We start from the raw sequence: 19,572 nt of genomic DNA, 5'->3' as shown, positions 1-19,572 counted from the left end.
AGAAGACTATCTACGTAGCACACCATCCCGTATGCATGGTCACCAACAACATTGGGAACAAGTGCTTCATAGTGGACGGGATGAATCTTATCCATTTTCTCTCAATGCTCCATCTCTTGCCGCTCCTGTCGCACTACCACCACCAAGTGGTTGCGACAGCCTAACACAAACAAACTTCCTCCCCTCCCATGCTAAAAAGGTATATGTACAAATCAAAAGGCTTTTTCCCCTTCCAACACCAACGCTGGACAAGACACGTCATGCGTGTTAAGCAGATATACAAAAAAAGAAGAAGCTCAAACTAACGAAACCCGGAACAGGCGAACTCCGGTCTGGGCCCAAAGGTTTATACAGGTATGAACAAAGGAAAACGTCGCAGTGACGGTATCAAGCGTACAGCTCAGCTGCACGGTATGTGTTGGGTGAGTGTGGGCAAAATGGAAACTTGCATCCGACGTTTGCTTGGATTGGGATGCGCATCCTGGCCGCCACAGTTGTCTTGTGTAGCTCGGTGAATTGCAATTCCGCCGTGTCGTCGTTGTTTCAAAAATACGGCCGGAGACTATGACAGAACCGTTGGGGTCGGTTGTCCTTTTGTCTAGTACTCGGTCCAATGACACTTGTCGCCGACCTTTTCAAACTCCAGACTCCGGTTCATCCGTCGCCTGGCGCGCTCTTCGCGGCCAAGGCAGGAGAAGAGTCGCGCAAGACCGCTGCGCTTTCGGGGCTCGAGGCCCGCGTAGGGGTTCTCCTTGCTCATCGAGCTGGTGGTTGAGATTGGACTTAGAGGAATCGTGGCGTCGGCGAAGATGTCGACTCTCTTTGGTGTTTGCTTCTCCGATGTGCTCGAGTATGGCGACGATGTTTGCGACACTGACGGAGTAAAGGATGTGTCGAGTGGAGACAAGAGTTCCATCTGGCGGTTGGCTCGTGGAGAGCTGGGAAGACCGCTGGGCGAGAGTTGAGGGTAGGAAGACATGGCGATGGAAGTAAAAGAAAGTTTAATGATTTGTTGTTGCAAAAGTGTGTGTGTATGTGTGTGTGCGTGCGTGCGCGTGCGTGTGCGTATGTGCCTGAAAGGAAAGAGTGTCTGAATATATGTATGTATACAATTGAAACCGGGGCTTAATCGGCCGTTGGAAGAATCAAAATCAAGCCGTTGTTGGAGAACGTTGTTTGAACAGTAAAGCAACCAAGGGGGGCAATATGTGTTTATGCCGATCAAGCACCTACCGCGTCCGCCGCGCAATTCCATCTCAGCCAGGGGGGCTGTTGCATGGTCTCTCTACGCCATGGTTCAGCGCCAGGGGGGCGCGGGGGTTCGAATATCCGCGATTAGAGTTTACGTCCTTGGTCGCCGCACATGTGCCTCAAGACAATACAAATTATCCGCAGTCTCACACGTCTCTTGCTGTGTGCTATTTGTCTTGGTTTCGCGGCTCTTGTCCAGCCGTGGCCTTGTGGTCGCACAAGATACCAACAGCCGCGCTGCAAAGCGGCGTATAGGAAGGGCGAAGCTGTTGCAGCATCTTCTGAAACTACGCCATCTCCTTGTGGCAAGGCTAGCCCTTACTTGCTGGCTGCTAAGCACCAAACTGCCCCTGTACCCGTGAGAGTCAGTCGTAATGTTCCTGGCAAACGAGGCACCAGGGTCATCCCATTGGCCTCTTGCGTTTGTTTTTCGGTCCTGCACTCCTTGAAACGCCATCAACGTCGCATGAGTATTGGTGAGAAACAAAAAGACGGCCCGCTCGTCACGGGATAATTAGGGCCTTGCTGTATTTGCTGCCTTTGCCAAAAAGACCATATCTCCGCCCTTCATGCAAAGGGCGGCAGGATTCGTGTCTGTGCATGCTACACCACATCCAGCATTTTGCGCCTGACATCCAACTACTTGTGCATCTGTACATTCGCCACGTTTGTGACTATGGTGTCATGTGTCTCCTGTGTGAAATGGCCATTCAAATCCCAACACGACTTGGTCAGACAGATAGTCTCAATAGGTCCGTTTGTATCTCACCAATTGCTGACGGCGTCAGGCCCTGCACCGTAGTTAGTGCAAAATATCAGTCTTGTCTGCTCGCCTCAGCGCCTCCCTAAAATCCGGCAGTCTTCCGTTGAGCTTATCTTGAAAGGTGTGCCGCCGTGTTGACCGAGCGGGAGGTGTGCGATCTGGGCGGTCTTGGAGCGGGTCGCCGCATGAATGTCCAAATGAAGAAGCTTGCTTCGACAATGCCACCTACACGGTAGAAGAGAGATCCCATCGCCTGTCTTGAAACAAATTAGTAGACTCTGTGTTCAGGTTTAATAGCAGCCTTGTATGTGTGGCACTGCGGAAGCAATCGTGTCAAGTAAATTCGCAATTGAGCGCACTCAGTAACCATGTGTGTTGGTTAGCGGTTTTGCTCGTAGCAAACGCTGACTGGCGCGGCAACCTAACCCGTTGGTACCCTCCCCTTGTAGTTCGCACACGGAGACAAAAGTGCATGATGTTTTCCTCTGATCTCGAAATCCTGTAGAGAGAGAACACACATGAGATGAGTTCGAGATGATGGAGATATGTTGGTGATGTCACGCTCAGTTTCGCTGGGCCCACGCCAACACTGCTCCGCCCCGCCCAAAAATACAAGGCTAGACCAGGCTTAGAAATCATTTGTTTCATGCCATGAGAGAACTCTCGGTAAAGTCGCATAAATCAACATATCTCGTCGGTCTATTAGTCGGTGAATCTGTTGTATTTACAGTAAGTGACAAGCCTTACTGTGGAGAATGTGTACCATGTAGACATCTGCGTATGGGGATGATTGCGGGGGGCCAAGCCAAGCTGCCCGAGTCTACGTACCACCACAGACATCATCGCCATGATAAAAATAAGACTGGACCTCGAAACAAACAAACGCATTATGCATTGCCACAGCCCAGTGGCGTAGTTGGTAATGCGCAAGCTTTCGCATATCGCAACTTAAGTGTTCTGGTCAGATTTTCTAAATTTATACATCGAGCATACAGTTTGGTCATGCATATCGGCAGTTGAACAAACAGCATGATGCTGTACTAAGTAAGCCATCTCAGTAGTGGTCTTAGGATGGCCATTTCAAGTCTTTAAATTCCTTGCGGACAATATATTTCAATGACTATCAGGAGGTAAGGGTCGCTCGGGAGCTTCATTTACATAGTTAATCGTGTTACTCAAAACACGACATTAAGATTCTTTTTGACCACGTCTAAGAAACCGAAACAACAAAAGGCAGACGATGTCGCATTCGACGCAATAGAATTTGGTAAAAAGACTACATGGACAATTGAAGCGCTTCGATGTTGATTCCACTCCATTACCACTGTCGTCATTATGACCACCAAGCCACTAGCCACTTCCTTCTGCCATGACGCTACTCCCCACGAAAGTGCAATTTTTAGTACCCGAATTACCCGCTTTACTCGCTTAGGCACATTCGCGTGTAACTCGAAAAAGGAAACAGGGAAAAACTTGGCAGCCCCAAGGGCCTAGATTCTGAGCAAAAGCAAAAGTAAAGTTGGCACTGTGTTCGATACCCAGTGCGGCGAGAGAGTGGAAATTGCTTGATTAGGGAAGAATGACGCTGGGTGGGTATGGTCTTGGTATAGGAAGAACTTTGGAGTCGAGTCGTCATAGTGGATTTGGCCGATTTCATCGGACACGGCACACTTCCATATGATCAGTCAAATCAAGAGTTGCTATATTTGGTACGCTTCTTTGCTTCGTGGACGTTATGAACAGAAAACTCCATTGGAATACTTGTCAGTTTACATTGCTATGTCATTGGTTACGGAAAACAACATGCTTACCGACCGAGCTTCTTCTATTCGACTTACTGAACCTTATCGAGATTGATGTAAGACCACGGTGTCAGCCGATCGACAAACCATATCATCGCCAGTGCATGATACATTCAAACTCGTACGTCTTCATTAGAGACAACGCTATGCAACGGACCCTACCATGCGTGCTTCTCTAGGCATGGAAATTCTAGTTCGTTTGAACTTCCTAGCCAACGTCTGGATGCTATACCAATTTCCCGTGGCCAGGCCGTGACTATTCAATACTAGTTCTCAAGGCTTACATTACAAGCCACAATGACGCAGTATACTTACCGCTGTCCCGTGCCTGAGTCAGCGGTATTTACTCCGGATACTAGAGCTGATGCTTTGATGACTCAAGTTCGAGAGCATGATTTCTTCCTTTGTGGCCATAAACAACTTGACAAAAGTTCCCAGATAATAGCAACTTAATCATAAGAAGCTGAACAGAGTTGCGTAATGTTGTTAATGTACAACAAAGTCTCGCAACCAAGAGGGGAGTTTCTAAGTGCTATTGCAAGGAGTTTAACCTATTCATAACCACATACTAGCTAAACGGGTATCATGCCGTGTTGGATTACGATCTTCGATTTCTTACTGTGTTACAAAAAGTTAAATGTACCTTCCCGGCCAAACCCGCACACGAGAAAATGGGTTATGACCTCAATTTTCACGCAGAACAATGACCATACGACTCGGCCTCAGAAAGGAAAAACAAAGACCTTGGATTGTGGCACTGCATTAGAATGCTGTGAGACGAGATATCAAACACCGCACATAGATGCCTCGTGTGCTTCGAGAATACCTTGGAAGGGAGGCACAAGTTGACGTGAACGTTGAAAGATGCGGGGTAGGAGAAGGAAGAAGAAACGATGTGTCTGTGTGTAGATTAGATTTCGGTGCATTGTGAGATCAGCAGCCTCACTCCGCGATCGAACTTTACATCTGAGGCGAGTGGTCTCTTATAACTGTCCAGCCTTACCATTACCGGTCTCTGAGTGAATATTTAAACCATCTCATTCCTCTGTCATATTCCTCACAACATAACACTGCTTCGCTTCTGCACCTCTCAAGACACTCCTCTCACCACTGCTACGTACTTTGAGAAGCGATTTGAACAAGTAAGAAATGGCTGTTCTTTCTTTTCCAACTCAGTTATTAACTATGCCACCAGTGCATCTTCTCACCGGTCTCCTTGCAGCAGCAGCTTGCATAAGCAGCGTAGCTGCTGTCCCACAAGCTCCAAAAACTTGTACCTATACCTACCGACTCCAGGAACTCGCAAACCTCCCCCCGGGGTACGGTAAAGACTGGAAGAAGGTGCAGCAAGATCTCTGCACCAAGTTTGGTGCTCGTTGGGACCCAAACAACGGCTTTTGTTATATTTCAAAATCGCTGTCAGACAAAATTTTACATCTTGACGTCCAGCCTGATCCCGATAAACCCGGTCTCAAGCCTATCAATGTCCGAGCCAAGTATATCGATGTCTTTCCCCCCAACTGTAACTGAGAAGAGGATAAGGAGATGTATTCGATAGTTGGCGGTGGATTAAGTTTAGGATTGTTGTATATAAAAAGAAGAATTTGGTATGGTTGGCGTGCTCTGCAAATCTCCTTGTCAAATTCAATGATCTTTGTGTCTTTTGGAACTCTTTCCACCTAGCTGAGGCTATAAATGTCGCAGCCTATGCAAGGCTGCAGAAGCAATGACTTCAGTTGAGTCCAAGCGACAAGCCCCAGTCACTGCCACAAAGATGCATGGACCTTAACAATAAAAAGCAATGGCTATATACCATAGGTAAACGAAGATGGTACATAGCAGAAAATACAGATCAATTTTTCACCGCACCAACGCATGTGACAAGAAAGCTTGACAGCTTGTTACTAGGGTGGCACGCTCGCTAGACAGTCACGTTATGCACTAAGAACAGATGAATTAGAGCCGGTGCAGGTCAACGTTGCACTACTGCAGCCTTTAATAAAAAAGCCTGAGAAGCTCCTAGTAAGGTCTCTTTGTAGACATATACATCATTCCCCAGTTGACTTTTATCGTTACATATTAGTAGGCGATCACTTGACTTAAATTTTAAGCTAGTATTTTACTCTATGGTCTTTACATTCTAAAGGTCCTGCATAAATCTTCTAGATGATCTTTTCCCCCTACAGCATCACGATTCTTACGCTCAGGTATTCTATTACTTTCTTTTGCTTTTGTTTTTAAGGTTTTCAAGCGCATGTACAATCCTATATACTTGCTGCACTGTAATGTGCTGGGTCATCGAATCTGTCTTTTGAGATGGTTCTGTCGTACTCAAAGTAATTAGAGCTAGTCTGACCATTTCATTCCAGATAACGCAATGCGACCCTTGTCTGGACTATGGTTAAACGACAGTCGCTTACAGAATGAGGAATTTAGCGAGGAGAAATTACTTCAAGATACCGGTAGTGTATTAGACCTACCCAAAACTACCAGAAACGAATCTTGCGGCTCATCGTCAGTCTCTATTTCAATTTTGTTACTTAACGGATGCATGATTCTTTTCGCAGTTTATGGATTTCTGCACCTGGCAATCGATATCAAAACAAGATGATATCATATAGTGTGGTAAATAGCTGGCTTGATATTACGTAGACTGAGACCTTGCATGCCCCGGAAAGTTGTATCTTGTTCCGGTTCGTTATAGGTGCTGACGTCCTTAAACAGCCAGGGTGTGCTTAGTCTCCACGAGCAGACTTATGGGAACCACTGCGTCACAAATCAGGGTTCAGGCTAGCTGTTGAGTAGCTCTAGACTGAGTAAATTATACAGGTTTTGCATAGTTGTTCTATTCTACATTTCACCTAGTCATCACGTTCTCACTCACGCTACTGCAGGCTACGACGCCTACTATATCAATATCTAGAAAATATGTAGTTATAGCCATAGAGTATTCATGTAAGATAAGAAATCAATAATAGGCCTCCTCTTATCACGTGATAGAATCAAGCTAAGAGTGTATACAATTCCTATTTATATTAATTGTTAATCCTTCTAAGGCGTATTAAGCTAGTGTCCTAGGGGAACCCTCATTTATGTGTGGTGTATAGCTATTGCTTTTTCTTGTTGAAGCAATGCATCCTTGTTGCCGTTACAGTGGCTTGTTGCTTCAGCTAAGCTGAAGTCATTGCTTCTACAGTCTTGCCTCGGCTGCGACACTTATAGCTTGACAGCGCGTAGACTGCACGGCTTAGGAGTGTTTGCAAACGATTTCTTGTAAGAGATTTGTATATAATTGACTAAAGTTACACCTATTCTAGAAAACTCGTGTGTTGTGCTTGCGTGGTTTTGCCTACTGTAGTAGTATATAAAGTAAGTGATTTTTTTCACCGTGATAGACAAAAGTGCTGGACAAAAGTACAGTATTTGCCTTTACATTCCATCTAGTCCTAATTTTGTAATATTGATTAATAGTTATATTGAGGTCCAGTACCTGTATGTATCTAAAGATAGACTTTGCTTTCCACGTAATAGTGTGTGTCGATAGTGATTTAAACCAGGAACATGGCATCCAACGGATCATCGGCGGACTAGTCGGGTTAATGCCCCTCATCTGGCCCAGCACTCAGGGAGGGACGTTAGTAAGTAGCTAGTTAACTAACTATTATCTAGCTAGGGGGCAGTATTCATAGAACAGGCTATAACATGATCGACCACGCGCTTTTTTTGAGTCAGAGAACAACATGCTAGAAGAGCAAGATGTTACAAACCTGAGGGAAGAGGCACGGCATTTAAGATAAGAACAACGACAGCCAGTCAACCTAGCCATATGTAACGCGGGGTGCATGTCACGTGACCCGTTCGGTGGTGCATGCCTAAGGAATGGGCTTGGCGCACTCCTCGTGCATTGGTCATCGAGGAAACGGCCTCGTACCTAAACCACCGAGGAATGCTCGGGCTCCTCTAGCCGAGGATTACAACCATCATAAATATATAGTAGTAGGCATCGAACCCTTATAGCTCGATGTGTTTAACCTAAGTTACGAGTATATACAAGTTACTTCAGAAACCTTTGTTCATACACTGTTGCTTCATCCGCGAAAACCAACCTCTAGAGTTCTTGACACCGAAGTCTTATATTACTTCACTCAAGGCCCTTACTCTTGACACAAGAGCTGCAGAGTAGATACGCGTTGCACTTAGGAACACTTAGGACAATTTAACAGTCTAATTAGGAGAAAAAGTGTCACATTATACCGTGGTCCCATCATGTAGGGATGGACGTTGCGTTAGGTTAGGATAGAAGTTGCATCCGTTTTTAATAACTCCAAACTTAGTTCCGCCCAAACCAATGATGGAATCACGTTACAGAATAAAGATATATTTAATTGAGTTTGGTTTAAAGACGTTAGTCCTTCTATAACCCTAACCCGAAGGTACTCCTATTAAGAACAGTTCGCTGTTCCATCTGAGAACGGATAGCAACCTAGACAAGAATTAGTGGAGCTAGCCTACATTTCATCATAACTACTACTGTACCATTGAGGTTTTGAACACAGGGATGGTCCTAGATTTGTATTAGAATCTATCCAGCTTACATCTTGTATTATTTTCTTACAGAACGGCAATAATGCGCTAACGTCCCCACATGAGCGTCGCTAATGCATGCTCCGTCAGAGAATTGAGTGATCAACCTCGGATTATTTTTAAACTGATCGGAGTTTCGGTTATAGCAATTCTGTAGTTGTTAAAAGCCATTCTTTAAATACGGGCGGGAGTTTTGGCATACCCAGTTGCCTTGGGCAGTCGCTAAGGAGAGCACAGAAAAAACTGCTGCGATAACGCTTAATTGCATTTTGATTAATATAATGATGGATATTTGGTTAAATGTAGAAGGAAAGAAGTAAGTAACAACGTTATAGTACTATGCAGTTTTTGTATTGGTTTCAGCAAAATATAGGGGATGTCAAGGGGGTAGCAATATTAGAAAAGTTTTTACGGGAATGAAGCTATCTTATTTAATACGAGATCGTGCCGATAGGAACACTACACCCAGGACGGCCCGTGTACTCGTTAAGCACGTAAGTGTCTAGTATACAAGGGCTATCCCGTTTTTATACGGCTAGAGTTTAGAATTAGCAAATAGTCTCTATTTTACCTTAAAAAGCTATATATTACTAAGATAATAAGGTGTAATTAGTTAGTAGATCTATCTCGCTTTATTAGGAGATAATTATTACACATTTTTAGCACTGCTATATATTAAATACTTACGTGCTTAACAAGTAACGGCGTAGGCAAGACTACTTAGATTAGTATCGAACGTAGCGTCACTCAGAGGTATATGGGAGTGCGTGGGACGACAGAGGGCCTTAATTCAAGCAGACGCCTATAGGACTGGCACGAAAGGATATCAAAAGTCTACGGAACAGCTATGTCATCCGTGAAGGTAATTAAATACCTAGTTGCGGAAGTCCTTAAGCATCCTGCAGTAGAGCAGGACATGGCGGACAGTCTGTCGTTTTACCTCGCACTGGCAGCGGGAGCTTGCAGCCCCTAGAACTCTTTGGGTGAAGAGAAAGTCACTCGCCCATCCGAGACATTACGAGAAAATTAGTTGTTTAGTGTTGACTCGTCTAATATCTGTCAAGGAGAGGTAAACATCAGCGGCGGTGTAACACTGACTAGGAAGGAAACTCTAATTAAATGTAGGCCGGGGGAGGACGGATATAAGTATGATGTTATTGTATTGTTTCTAGTTATAACTAGTGATGGCATTAGCGTCTTGATGTAGCGCAAACAGCAGTAGCGGCCAAGGTCGCGTTGCAACAATTAGGCCGAGTATCTCGCCGTGTTGCTTCTACTAAAACTGCAGGCATACGTCACGGCCATTCTTAGTACATAACTATAATAGGTGCGGTGTCATATATAGTACAATGTCGTACGGCGATATTTAAGGGCCTATTTAGTTTCCCGATAGTGACACGACAGATAGTTAAGAGTCTAGAAGAAAAAGCGTCCCGTTATATAGGGATGGACATTATGACGCCGAAGCTGACTAGCACGTGATCTTTAACTTGCTAATAGGACTCCAGAGCTTACACAGCCACAGGGCTTCGAAGCTATAAGCTTGGCGCGGTGAAAATTGCGCTATAGACGGTTCTATACTAGCTACTCGTTACGCACGTAAATATTTAGTATATAGCGGTGCCAAAAATGCGTAATAATTATCTCCTAATAAAGTAAGATAGATCTACTAGCTAATTACAGCTTATTATCATAGTAATATATAGCTTTTTAAGGTAAAATAGAGATTATTTGCTAATTCTAAACCCTAGCCGCATAAAAACGGGATAGCCCTCGTATATCACACTTACGTGCTCAACGAGTATATGCGGAAGCTGCTCGCCGCGGAAGTACCGACAGGGGTGGCGATCACGCATGGATATGAGCGCCATGCCGCACCAAGGGCTGGGATTAGTTCTGCAGCATGGCTGAAGTTTCCCTTAGTGCATACGACTTCATTCTTTAGTATAGTTAGCGTGCCATAGAGCGAGATTGAGGCTATCTGCAGCGGTGTCACTGTTTTTCTTTAGAAAAAGGTGTCTTTAGCGCATTAGATTAGATTTAACAACGACAGTATATTTTTTTTTTATAAGGAGAGGTGTTTACACCTATAGAAGAAGGTAAAAAACATAATCTATCTATGAACATAGTAGAACAAAAACAACACGAGGATAGAGATATCGTGTCCCAAAGATAAAGTGCCCCTCTTTTCTTGCGGCACGGGGGGATTTGCGTGACGCAGGGAGGGACGTTAGTTAGCTGTTCGATTGATTAATTCTATCCTTTCTACTCGATTTCGGCCGTGATCTCTACAGCTATGCCCAGATGACAAACATTGCAGACAGTCGCCGCGATACGGACATAAGCCTGCACCGCCCCATTTCACTCTCGAAAGAGTCATCTGTCCCCAGAGGCCTACCGTTATCTAGCTTCTATCTACGATTTCATATATTTTGTCTCTAGAAGTAACGTCTTTTACCTATATTTATGTTCTGTAAACTGTGTTTCTATATATATGCCGTACTTAAAGCCTTATATATAGTGTTAATTAAGGCTCAAAGAGGCATAGGCGCCTCATGCTTTGCATTCATAATGCTTTCAGTCTCCCCTGTGCCAGCGAGGGGCGTGACAGCTACTCTATAGGTGCCAAATCGACGTGGGAGGACGCGTGATGGCCTACAGAGACCGTTGTGGTTATTGGCGGGTGTATCTCTAGTCCTTCGTGACGATAACCCCAAAAAGTGATATCTCGCTGTCTATCATATTGTTTGCTGATGTTTACCACTGTGATGCTTATCGAGGAGGCTTAGGGCGTCAGGTGACTTTTTATTCCAAACTTATGTATATCTAGCTAGCTCAGTGATTAAAATTATGTTAGCACTGCTGATTGGTGCATCAGATACAGAGGTACCAAGCTATCTAACGATCACGCACAAGTTAGTTTACCAACTAGCGCCTACTACTAGTAAGCAGGCTTTAACGATTGTGTTGAATTACTATGCGTATATAGAAGCGACAGACGCGTTGCGACGGATAGAACTAATAGTAGTAGTCTTATAACTCGTAAGGCGCATTACTAAGATGAAGCAGGTGTCTTCGCACATCTGAAAAGAGATACATGACTGTAATTTTCGTATTTGTGGACATGCATCGACTAAGAATCAACCCCAGTATATACCTGGGTAGGCTAGTATAATTTCTAAGATAGTTATAGGCTATAAAGTTGCTGCAAAGTTAAAGTACCTGTAATTTTGTCCGTTACGGCGGTTGTTCCGTTACAAAGGGATGTACGTTACAATTGTTTTCTTTTATATGGGATTTCCAGGGTATATACGCGTGGAGAAAAAACCATCTAGAAACACATTGATTGATCTACAATGGTGCAGTTTCCCAGTCTCTTTTTGGCCAACCGAGTGGTTCTCGATTCTTTTCCCCTTCCTCCCTGACGAAGACAACATCTCTGTAAGCGTCTCACGGAACCGGAGTGCTGGTGGCGGATTATGCCACAAGTTCGACCTGGAACATCTGGTAGGGAACTGGCCCATGTGTAGTGGCAGGCCAACACGACCTGACGAAGGTTGCTTGCTTCAAGACCATGGTCTGAGCTCTGGCTCGTCGATGACAAGGGATCTCTGGTTCTTAGACGTCGAACCCCTTCATCGCTAAAAAGAAATATTTGAATCTGCGTACGTTCAAATGTCCTCATCCTGGTTGGGAGTTGGCTATTCCCGCTTGGTAAGCGCCAGCAAAATCAAGCTGGCCCAGTTGTCCGTTGATTTGGTCAATCTCCCCGTTCAGATCGTCCAGGTTCTGCACAAGACTTGACACTTCGTCAAATCTGCGATGTTTGGTAGCGTCGGAGACCATCTCTGATACCATAAACTTCTGTTCCTCAAGCACTATCAGTCGTTCTCTGAGCTCCTTCTCCTCTGACTCCATGGCTGACACTTCACTACTACTCACGACACTGCCGGTAGAGCGGTCGTTGTACTTGATCGAGGCCAAAGCGCTGCCTCCGTTTGGACGTCCTTGAGGAGCAGCGTGTTTGAGAATCTTGGGAAGCGACCTCAGGGGTAGCATGTGCAGGCTTAGGAAGCTGTAGGCTTGTTGGTATACGGCCTTTTGTAGTTTTCGCTGCGTGGGCGAGTCGGTCGGCAGGTCGCGTATCCGTTTGGCAGCAACATCAAACTGAGCAAATCCGTCCATAAGCCTTTTGCGGACCTTTGTGGCATCGGTCAGTTGTTGAGGTGTGGGCGACTTGTCTGGATCCTGCAGCGCTTGCAGAAGCTTATGGAAACGAGGGAGAAGCAGCCGAATCCCCCTTTCGAACTGGGCAAGGTTCTCATATGCGCGCTGATCCTTGGGCTTGTTCGCAAGTTCTCGCTCAAAGTCGCTTCTAGCAAACAGAGTGTGTTGACAGTCCTTGCACATGCGCACATCAACGCTAACCTGCCCTGCCTCTTTTTCTGTGTTTTGAGAACTAGACAGAGCAACATTCAGGCCAACTTGTGTCGAACACGCAGTCTTGGGATCGCTACAGACGACACGCCCACACATGCGACAGTGCGATCGCCTAAATGTATAAGTTGAAAACTCCTGCTGGCAAAAGGGGCAGTTCGAGACTTTTGCATCTTCTTCCCAGGTGATGATGGACTGCTCGAGAGACTTGCGCTGATTCTTGGCGCTGGGTAGCGAGAACCAGCTGCCTGAGGCGGGTGTGTCGTCTACGTGCGGTGGGTTTGCGAGGAGCTGTGTGAGCTTGGTCAGGCGCTTCTCCAGACGGCTGACTTCCATGCGTTCCCTGTCTATGTGTTTTTGTCTGATCTTTGCGAACTCATCAAAATGATTGCGCTCCAGGCCGCGGTGATCGTTGTATCCGGCTCTTGACTTGTAGCACGTCTCGCAGACACGGCACCAGATACCTCGCACAGGGTCATGTTTGGCCTGCCGTGACAATTTCATCTGGTACATGGTGTGCTCCTCGCAAAACAGTCTACCACACTGCCTGCAGTTAACGGCGGGCTGACCTCCGCCGAGGGTCATTGGCGAGGCGGTGATGGGGCGGGCGCAAAGGGGGTCTGCGCAGACATCGCGGTATGCGGGTCTCTGCCAGTGCGCGCGGGTAACGTCTTCGTCTGGGTCTCGGCGGACGGGGGCGGGCTCGTAGGCGGCAGCATGGGCGGCGGAGCTGGAGGCCGAGTGGGAGGCGTGGTGAGGGGTATGGGGGGCGTCGTTGGACTCGAAGACATCGAGGCCTTTAAGTTTCTGGTTGAGGACGGCGAGGGGCTGGAACTTCTTGGCCTTGTGCATCTGCGCCTCGAACCAATTCTTGACCTCGTCCTGCTCTTCGACAACCAGGTTCTGGTGCGTGTCGTCGAGGTGTCTAGTGATTCATCGTCAGGGCTGATAGGATAGAGAGGCGCCGCATTTCGGGTACCTGTTAAGCTGCAGCAGCGTGACCTGGACGGTTAGCTGGGCGTTTGGTGGGCCAGCGTTGGGGGACACACCATTTCGTCGCTGCAGATGGGGCAGACGAGCCTGGTCGAGGCACTGGCTTGCGGCGAGGGCATGTTGGCGGCGGCGAGCACTCTGCTGCCAATGTCGTCTCGGGGCTCGGCCGTGGTGGCAGGGCTGTTGGATGTCTGCGAGCTCAGCGATACGGAGCTCTCAGAGGGCGAGAGGAGTAGGTTGGGCGTGGCCGTGATAGTCGTGGCGGCGGCGGCGGCGGGCGACAGGTTTCTCCCGCTCCCCAGCACGCGGCCGCCGCCCAAGGACCTGCGCGAGGCCATGATGGCGAGTGTCGAGGAGAGGCGCCGTCGGGGGGCATGTGGTGTCGAAGGCGGAGTGGGAGTGGAGTCGAGTGAGGTGATGAAGTGGAGTGTATGGCCACTGCGCGCTAGTAGGAGTAATGCATGCCCGCTCCGCCGTCATCCACCCCATCTCCGCGTTGCGCCCTGTCGTCTCCGCAACACCGCAACCGCACCGCATCATGAAAGGCCCTTACCCCGAGATCCAAGGTGGCGGCTCGCTGATCCTGGCCTGGCAGATCCGCAACAAACGCGTCTTGGTCGTCGGCGGCGGCGAGGTGAGTGCTGTCATGTATTGACGACCTGCCAATCTATCTATGTATTGACCATTGACACAAAGTCAAGGTTGCTGCCGGGCGCATCGTGAACGTCCTCAACGCCGACGCCAAAATAACCGTCGTCTCCCCTCGCGAAGGCCTCAACGACGAGGTCGCCTACCGCATCGACCAGGGCCAGGTCGATTATGTCGACCGCAAGTTCGAGCCCTCGGATCTCGACGGTGTCGACATGGTCCTGACTGCCGTGGACGACCCAGAAGCATCGTCGCAGATCTACAAACTGTGCAAGGAGCGGCGCATAGCTGCAAACATCGCAGATGTCCCCCCTGAATGCGACTTTTACTTTGGCAGCGTCCACCGCGACGGGCCTTTGCAAATCATGGTCAGCACCAATGGCAACGGGCCCAAGCTCGCAAACATTGTCAGGAGACAGATCGCCGCCGGTCTCCCTCACAACATTGGCAATGCCGTCCAGAGAGTCGGCATGCTGCGAAAGAAGCTCAGAAAGGTTGCGCCCGGCGTAGAAGAAGGCCCCAAGCGCATGCAGTGGTACGTGACTTGTCCTCGCTGGCCCCCCGTCTGCCTTTTTACTTACCCAGTCCCGTTACAGGATGTCCAAGGTCTGCGAGCAATACTCACTCGACGACCTCTGCGCCATGACTGAAGAGGACATGGAGATGCTGCTGGGCTTCTACAAACCAGGCACTGTTCCCTCGCTAGAAGCAGTCCGCCTCCAAGAGCCAGACGGAGCCTACGACGGGCCTTTTCTGATATGACGGTATTCGGCACGGCGTTTGGTAGACAGTGGTAGGTGCGCATACGGGTTGCGGCAACGCTATTCTCATATTCTTGTATATCAATTGTAGAGTGTCTGGTACTAAAGATTATTTTCCCCCAATCACTCCATCACCAAAGTCACCACCAATCAGGCTGGTTTGGTCCGTGCACTATCCACCCAACTTTGCTCTCCGCATGTCTCACATGCTCGACTCCATCACTGCACGCACTGGCACACTTGCCAATCACCAATACCAATGCTCCTCGAGCAGCGGCCCCCGTATGACACGGTCGACTTCAAAGCGCTTGCCAAGAGCGACAACAACTTTAAGCAGATATGGCAGCGCGCCTCAGGCAAGCTCGACTTTCAGGACCCACATACTGTTCAAGCCTTATCCAAGGCAATTCTGAAATCAGACTTTGGCCTTGAACTTGATGTTCCGAATGACCGCCTCTGCCCACCAATACCGAATCGCTGGAACTATGTCGCCTGGATACAGGGCCTGGTCGACTCTACATCCCCAGACTATTCAAACAAATATGACCCTGGCCGCCACGTACAGGGGCTAGATATAGGAGCTGGTGCCTCCGCCATATACACCATGTTATGCCTGCGATCGCGCCCAAACTGGTCGATGTGCGCTACCGACATTGACAAAAAGAGCTTCGATTCAGCTGCCCGCAACCTTGCTCTCAACAACTTGATGACACGTACAAAGCTTCTTCAAACCACTGCTCTCACCCCTATTATCCCACTGACTGCCCTCGGCATCGCCCATCTCGACTTTACAATATGCAACCCGCCCTTTTTCGCAACCCCTTCTGAAATGCGATCCAGTCTCGCGGGCGAGGGCAAAAGCAGCAAGCCCAACGCCATCTGTACCGGATCTGAAAACGAAATGGTGTCTCCTGGTGGCGACGTTGGTTTCGTGACTGCTATTGTCAATGAAAGTCTGGTGCTTCGAGAAAAGGTCCAATGGTATAGCAGTTTGTTTGGTAAAATGGACAGCGCAAAAGCTATCATCCGTCTGCTAAAACAGCATGGAATTACAAACTGGGCTGTGGGCGTGATCGAGGCAGGAGCAAGCGGTACGAAGCGGTGGATCGTGGCATGGAGTTTCGGGGATTTGCGACCGAGAAATGTATGTCTCTCTCCAATCTTCACCATAAAACTGTTACATTCTTCTTTCACTATCTATTTCATTGTGATATCCACCAATGAATATGAGACTAAACCTTCCACAGAGCCATGCCCGCATAGAAAAGATGGCAAACGAGTACCTCCCCTTTCCAACATGCTATCCTATCACCTTACCTCCCTCCATCGATCCCCAGCAGGCCAAAGACGCCATCACCGCTCAAATGGCCTCGCTTGATCTTCTTAGTTGGACCTGGGAACCCTCTACCTGTACTGGCATTGGCGAGGCGGCGCAAAACGTGTGGAGTCGGTCTTACAGACGCATGTACGAAAAAAGAATGAGGCAGGGGAGCGGTGTTGATGAGATGCAAGGGACTGCAGAAGAGAGCGGAAAAAAGCAAGTTAAGCTGGCGTTTAGAATCAGGGTTGTTGACTTGGCAAGGGAGGTAGTAGTGGAATGGGTCAAGGGACGGGATCAGGTGTTGTGGGAGAGCCTGTGTGGACTTGTGCACAGGCATTTCAAAAAGACGTGAGGCGCCGACATCGTGCGCAGGGACCCCATGTTTTTAGTTTCCGTAATGCTAAGTATATGTGATGCCCATCCATGCATTCATAGCTTCAGTTAGTTTCCGATCATCATCCCATGCTGACCTTATTTATCAACCAGGTCAAGTTCGAGTAGAGCCTTTTCTCAGCCCTCGAAAGCCCCAATTCAAACTCACCATGTGCCTCCCCCAAAATCCCAGGACTCATACAATCGGTCCACTCCAAAACATATCCTTCCCCATCTCCTCCGCCATACCCTTCGCCATCGGCGCCGCATCCCCATCTCCCTTTCTTCCCCCACAAAGTTTATTCTCCTGAGCCGTCCCCTTGTTGCTTCCTTTTCCCCGATTGCCCATGAAAACCCCTCCACCTACCTCTCCCCTCGCAGCTCTGTTGACTCGATGCAACATCCCGCCATGCAAATCCCCCTTCAACTCCTCCACGCGATCCACATCCTCTGTTGTAAACTGAAACGTAGTCCATGCGTGCACTTTGGCTTCTAGCCCGGGCGGCGCGCGGCCTTGCGGAGTGATTACGGGGACTGCGATGTGGCGGTTGAGCAGGGCTGTGTCGCGGTCTGAGGGGGCGGCGGTGTCGCGGTCGAAGCGTGTGGCACCCAAGTCGTGGAGTTCGGCCGTGGGAGTGAAGGGTTTGGTGGCGTTTGTGGCATTGTTGGAGGACATTTCTTGTGGATGGTGTTGGGCGAGTTGACGGACAGTCTTGTTTTCTCTTCTAGTATTTGTTGAGTCTGGATTTAGTCGACAAGTTGGAGACTAGAGGGGATATATAGTGAATGGGCGGGTGTAGAGCTGGGAGTTGGTTGGATGGAGAGGTCACTGCGAGGAAAGAGCAACCTGACTAGTGACTCGGAGTTTGCTTGACTTTTACTTCGATGTTGTTGTGTAATAGGAAGCCTTCTGGCAGGATAGGGTAAAGGTATGTTTCGATGGTCACACCGGTGAGAGAATAATATAGAACAATAGTCACACTGCTGGGGACAGTTGGATAGTATTAGCAATCAATAGAAGTGAGCAGCGCTGTAGGCTAGCTCATAATATAGCCAACATATATGTAGGCAATGAATACTTATACTATTTCTTCAAAGAACCACTTGCAAATCAAGCCCTGTATCTACCGCCTACGCACACTCACCATCCCTCTCCTTACTCTCCTCATCCTCCCACTCCAGCGCCCTCCGCCATTCTTCAGCCCTCTGCCGCTGCACCCTCATATTCTCCACAACACCCGATTTCTCTCTCACCCACCTCTCATACTCGGCCCACTCCCCCTTGCCCACCCTCTTCGCAGTCGTCACACTCCTCCCCGCAGGACACGCATTGAATCCGCCTCCACCCTCCACCCACACCTGCAGCAGCTCCGAGCAAAGAATCTCCGCAATAGCAGCCTGGCCACTTCGAAACAGCAAAAAGATGACGTACCCGTGCATGCTGAACTGCTGCTCGAACACCCCGATTCGATTCAGATAGCTACATATGTCCTCAACGAGATTCATAATGTAGTTTGACGACTGCCGCATCCGGTGCTGGCGGAGTCGACAGTGAGCGTGCCGTGAGTATCCGACTTCAGCTGGGGGGCAGGTAAAAGGTGTGTCGCGGAGGGAAGCAGGGGTATCGAACCAGCGCTGGTGGGCGGCTGTGCAGAAACGGTGAAGGGTTTCTGAGCGCTTTGCAGACCGTGATTTGGCACTATTAGTGGTATGGAGATACTTGCGGTGGCCGGCGCCCGAGGAATCCACTGACACGGGGGGATGCGTCATGTTATCTACGTGCCATGCGTGCTGCGACACGGTGTTTTCGGCGAGGTATTCCTGCACTATGTTGCTGATGGTGAGGTACTGGTTCGGTGTTGGTGGTGTTCCTTGGGTATCTGTTAGAAAGTGAGCGTAGATGGAAGGTTGGTAATGTGCTCGGTCTGAGAGGGCCGTGTATCCGCTTTGGAGCTCTGGGTCGGTTAGGAGTCTAGAGGGTAGATCCCCGGCTATAGCGGCTGTGAATATTGGAGATGCTGAGGCAAGAATTAGTGCACATTCACGCATGTGATGGATCATATTTGTAGTGTCGATTACGGTGCTGTTTGTGTATTTAGGAAGCTCTTGCTTCAGCACTTCAGTAATCAGGGCTTGGTAATGATTAGACTGGAGAAGGTGGTTTATTATCTGCCTCTGGTCAGCGAGAGATTCGGCTCTTGTTCGGACCATTTGGATAGGTTGGTGAACGGGTCCTGGAATAGGAGTGTTGATTTTGGTTGTTTTCATTGAATGGGTATGACTTGTTTGTTGAGTATTCAGAATTCTGTACAAGACGAAAGATTATGCTTGCAATTTTGCTAGGCACTGGGTAAATCAACCCGCCATTATGTATACATTTCATGGTAACGCAGATTGCAGATATGTGACAGTTCAAAGGCTTCTTCCCACATCTTTCATTCAAGAACTCACTTGAAGAACCAATGAAACTGAGTAAATCCTGATAGACGCTCCATGAGTCATGATTATGCAAAGATGGTGAAGAGACATCTCTCAGTGAATAGAGAATACATAGCACATGACAGCGTGCTAGTGTACTGGGGGTCCCGACAAACAATCTTCGGTCACGACTCGGATTTTCCTCGCCAGATTTGTGACATA

General features: G+C 48.2%; 7 protein-coding genes across 7 annotated transcripts; 3 read left to right on the top strand and 4 right to left on the bottom strand.

The window, feature by feature from the left end:
* Window positions 1-453: 453 nt before the first annotated feature.
* PSV08DRAFT_341108 (uncharacterized protein) lies at window positions 454-1,162 on the bottom strand. Its single transcript, XM_014220348.3, has one exon. The coding sequence runs from the start codon at window positions 977-979 to the stop codon at window positions 599-601; it is 381 nt and encodes a 126-aa protein (XP_014075823.2). The 5' UTR covers window positions 980-1,162; the 3' UTR covers window positions 454-598.
* Window positions 1,163-5,001: 3,839 nt separating this feature from the next.
* On the top strand, window positions 5,002-5,346 carry PSV08DRAFT_357079 (uncharacterized protein; the record flags this gene model as incomplete). The annotated part of the gene is made up of 1 exon (XM_014220347.1): window positions 5,002-5,346. The coding sequence occupies one exon, from the start codon at window positions 5,002-5,004 to the stop codon at window positions 5,344-5,346; it is 345 nt and encodes a 114-aa protein (XP_014075822.1).
* A 6,647-nt stretch (window positions 5,347-11,993) lies between these two features.
* PSV08DRAFT_405904 (uncharacterized protein) lies at window positions 11,994-14,168 on the bottom strand (the record flags this gene model as incomplete). The annotated part of the gene is made up of 2 exons (XM_066093724.1): window positions 11,994-13,740; window positions 13,887-14,168. The coding sequence occupies 2 exons, from the start codon at window positions 14,166-14,168 to the stop codon at window positions 12,082-12,084; spliced, it is 1,941 nt and encodes a 646-aa protein (XP_065947947.1). The 3' UTR covers window positions 11,994-12,081.
* Window positions 14,169-14,325: 157 nt separating this feature from the next.
* PSV08DRAFT_232628 (uncharacterized protein) lies at window positions 14,326-15,240 on the top strand (the record flags this gene model as incomplete). The annotated part of the gene is made up of 3 exons (XM_014220343.2): window positions 14,326-14,468; window positions 14,527-15,013; window positions 15,075-15,240. The coding sequence occupies exons 1-3, from the start codon at window positions 14,369-14,371 to the stop codon at window positions 15,238-15,240; spliced, it is 753 nt and encodes a 250-aa protein (XP_014075818.1). The 5' UTR covers window positions 14,326-14,368.
* A 211-nt stretch (window positions 15,241-15,451) lies between these two features.
* On the top strand, window positions 15,452-16,912 carry PSV08DRAFT_366589 (uncharacterized protein; the record flags this gene model as incomplete). Its single annotated transcript, XM_014220342.1, has 2 exons — window positions 15,452-16,383; window positions 16,487-16,912. Exons 1-2 carry the CDS (start codon window positions 15,499-15,501, stop codon window positions 16,910-16,912), a joined length of 1,311 nt encoding a protein of 436 aa, XP_014075817.1. The 5' UTR covers window positions 15,452-15,498.
* Window positions 16,913-17,128: 216 nt separating this feature from the next.
* Window positions 17,129-17,608, bottom strand: PSV08DRAFT_357075 (uncharacterized protein; the record flags this gene model as incomplete). Its single annotated transcript, XM_014220341.2, has 1 exon — window positions 17,129-17,608. The coding sequence occupies one exon, from the start codon at window positions 17,606-17,608 to the stop codon at window positions 17,129-17,131; it is 480 nt and encodes a 159-aa protein (XP_014075816.2).
* A 455-nt stretch (window positions 17,609-18,063) lies between these two features.
* On the bottom strand, window positions 18,064-19,143 carry PSV08DRAFT_191265 (uncharacterized protein; the record flags this gene model as incomplete). Its single annotated transcript, XM_014220340.1, has 1 exon — window positions 18,064-19,143. The coding sequence occupies one exon, from the start codon at window positions 19,141-19,143 to the stop codon at window positions 18,064-18,066; it is 1,080 nt and encodes a 359-aa protein (XP_014075815.1).
* Between the last annotated feature and the right edge of the window lie 429 nt (window positions 19,144-19,572).

Source organism: Bipolaris maydis, assembly GCF_028858645.1.
Source record: "Bipolaris maydis strain C4 unplaced genomic scaffold PSV08scaffold_18, whole genome shotgun sequence".
NCBI classification, from domain to species: Eukaryota; Fungi; Ascomycota; class Dothideomycetes; order Pleosporales; family Pleosporaceae; genus Bipolaris; species Bipolaris maydis.
Note: the sequence above shows the minus strand (reverse complement) of the source record. Positions and strands in the feature narration are given on the sequence as shown.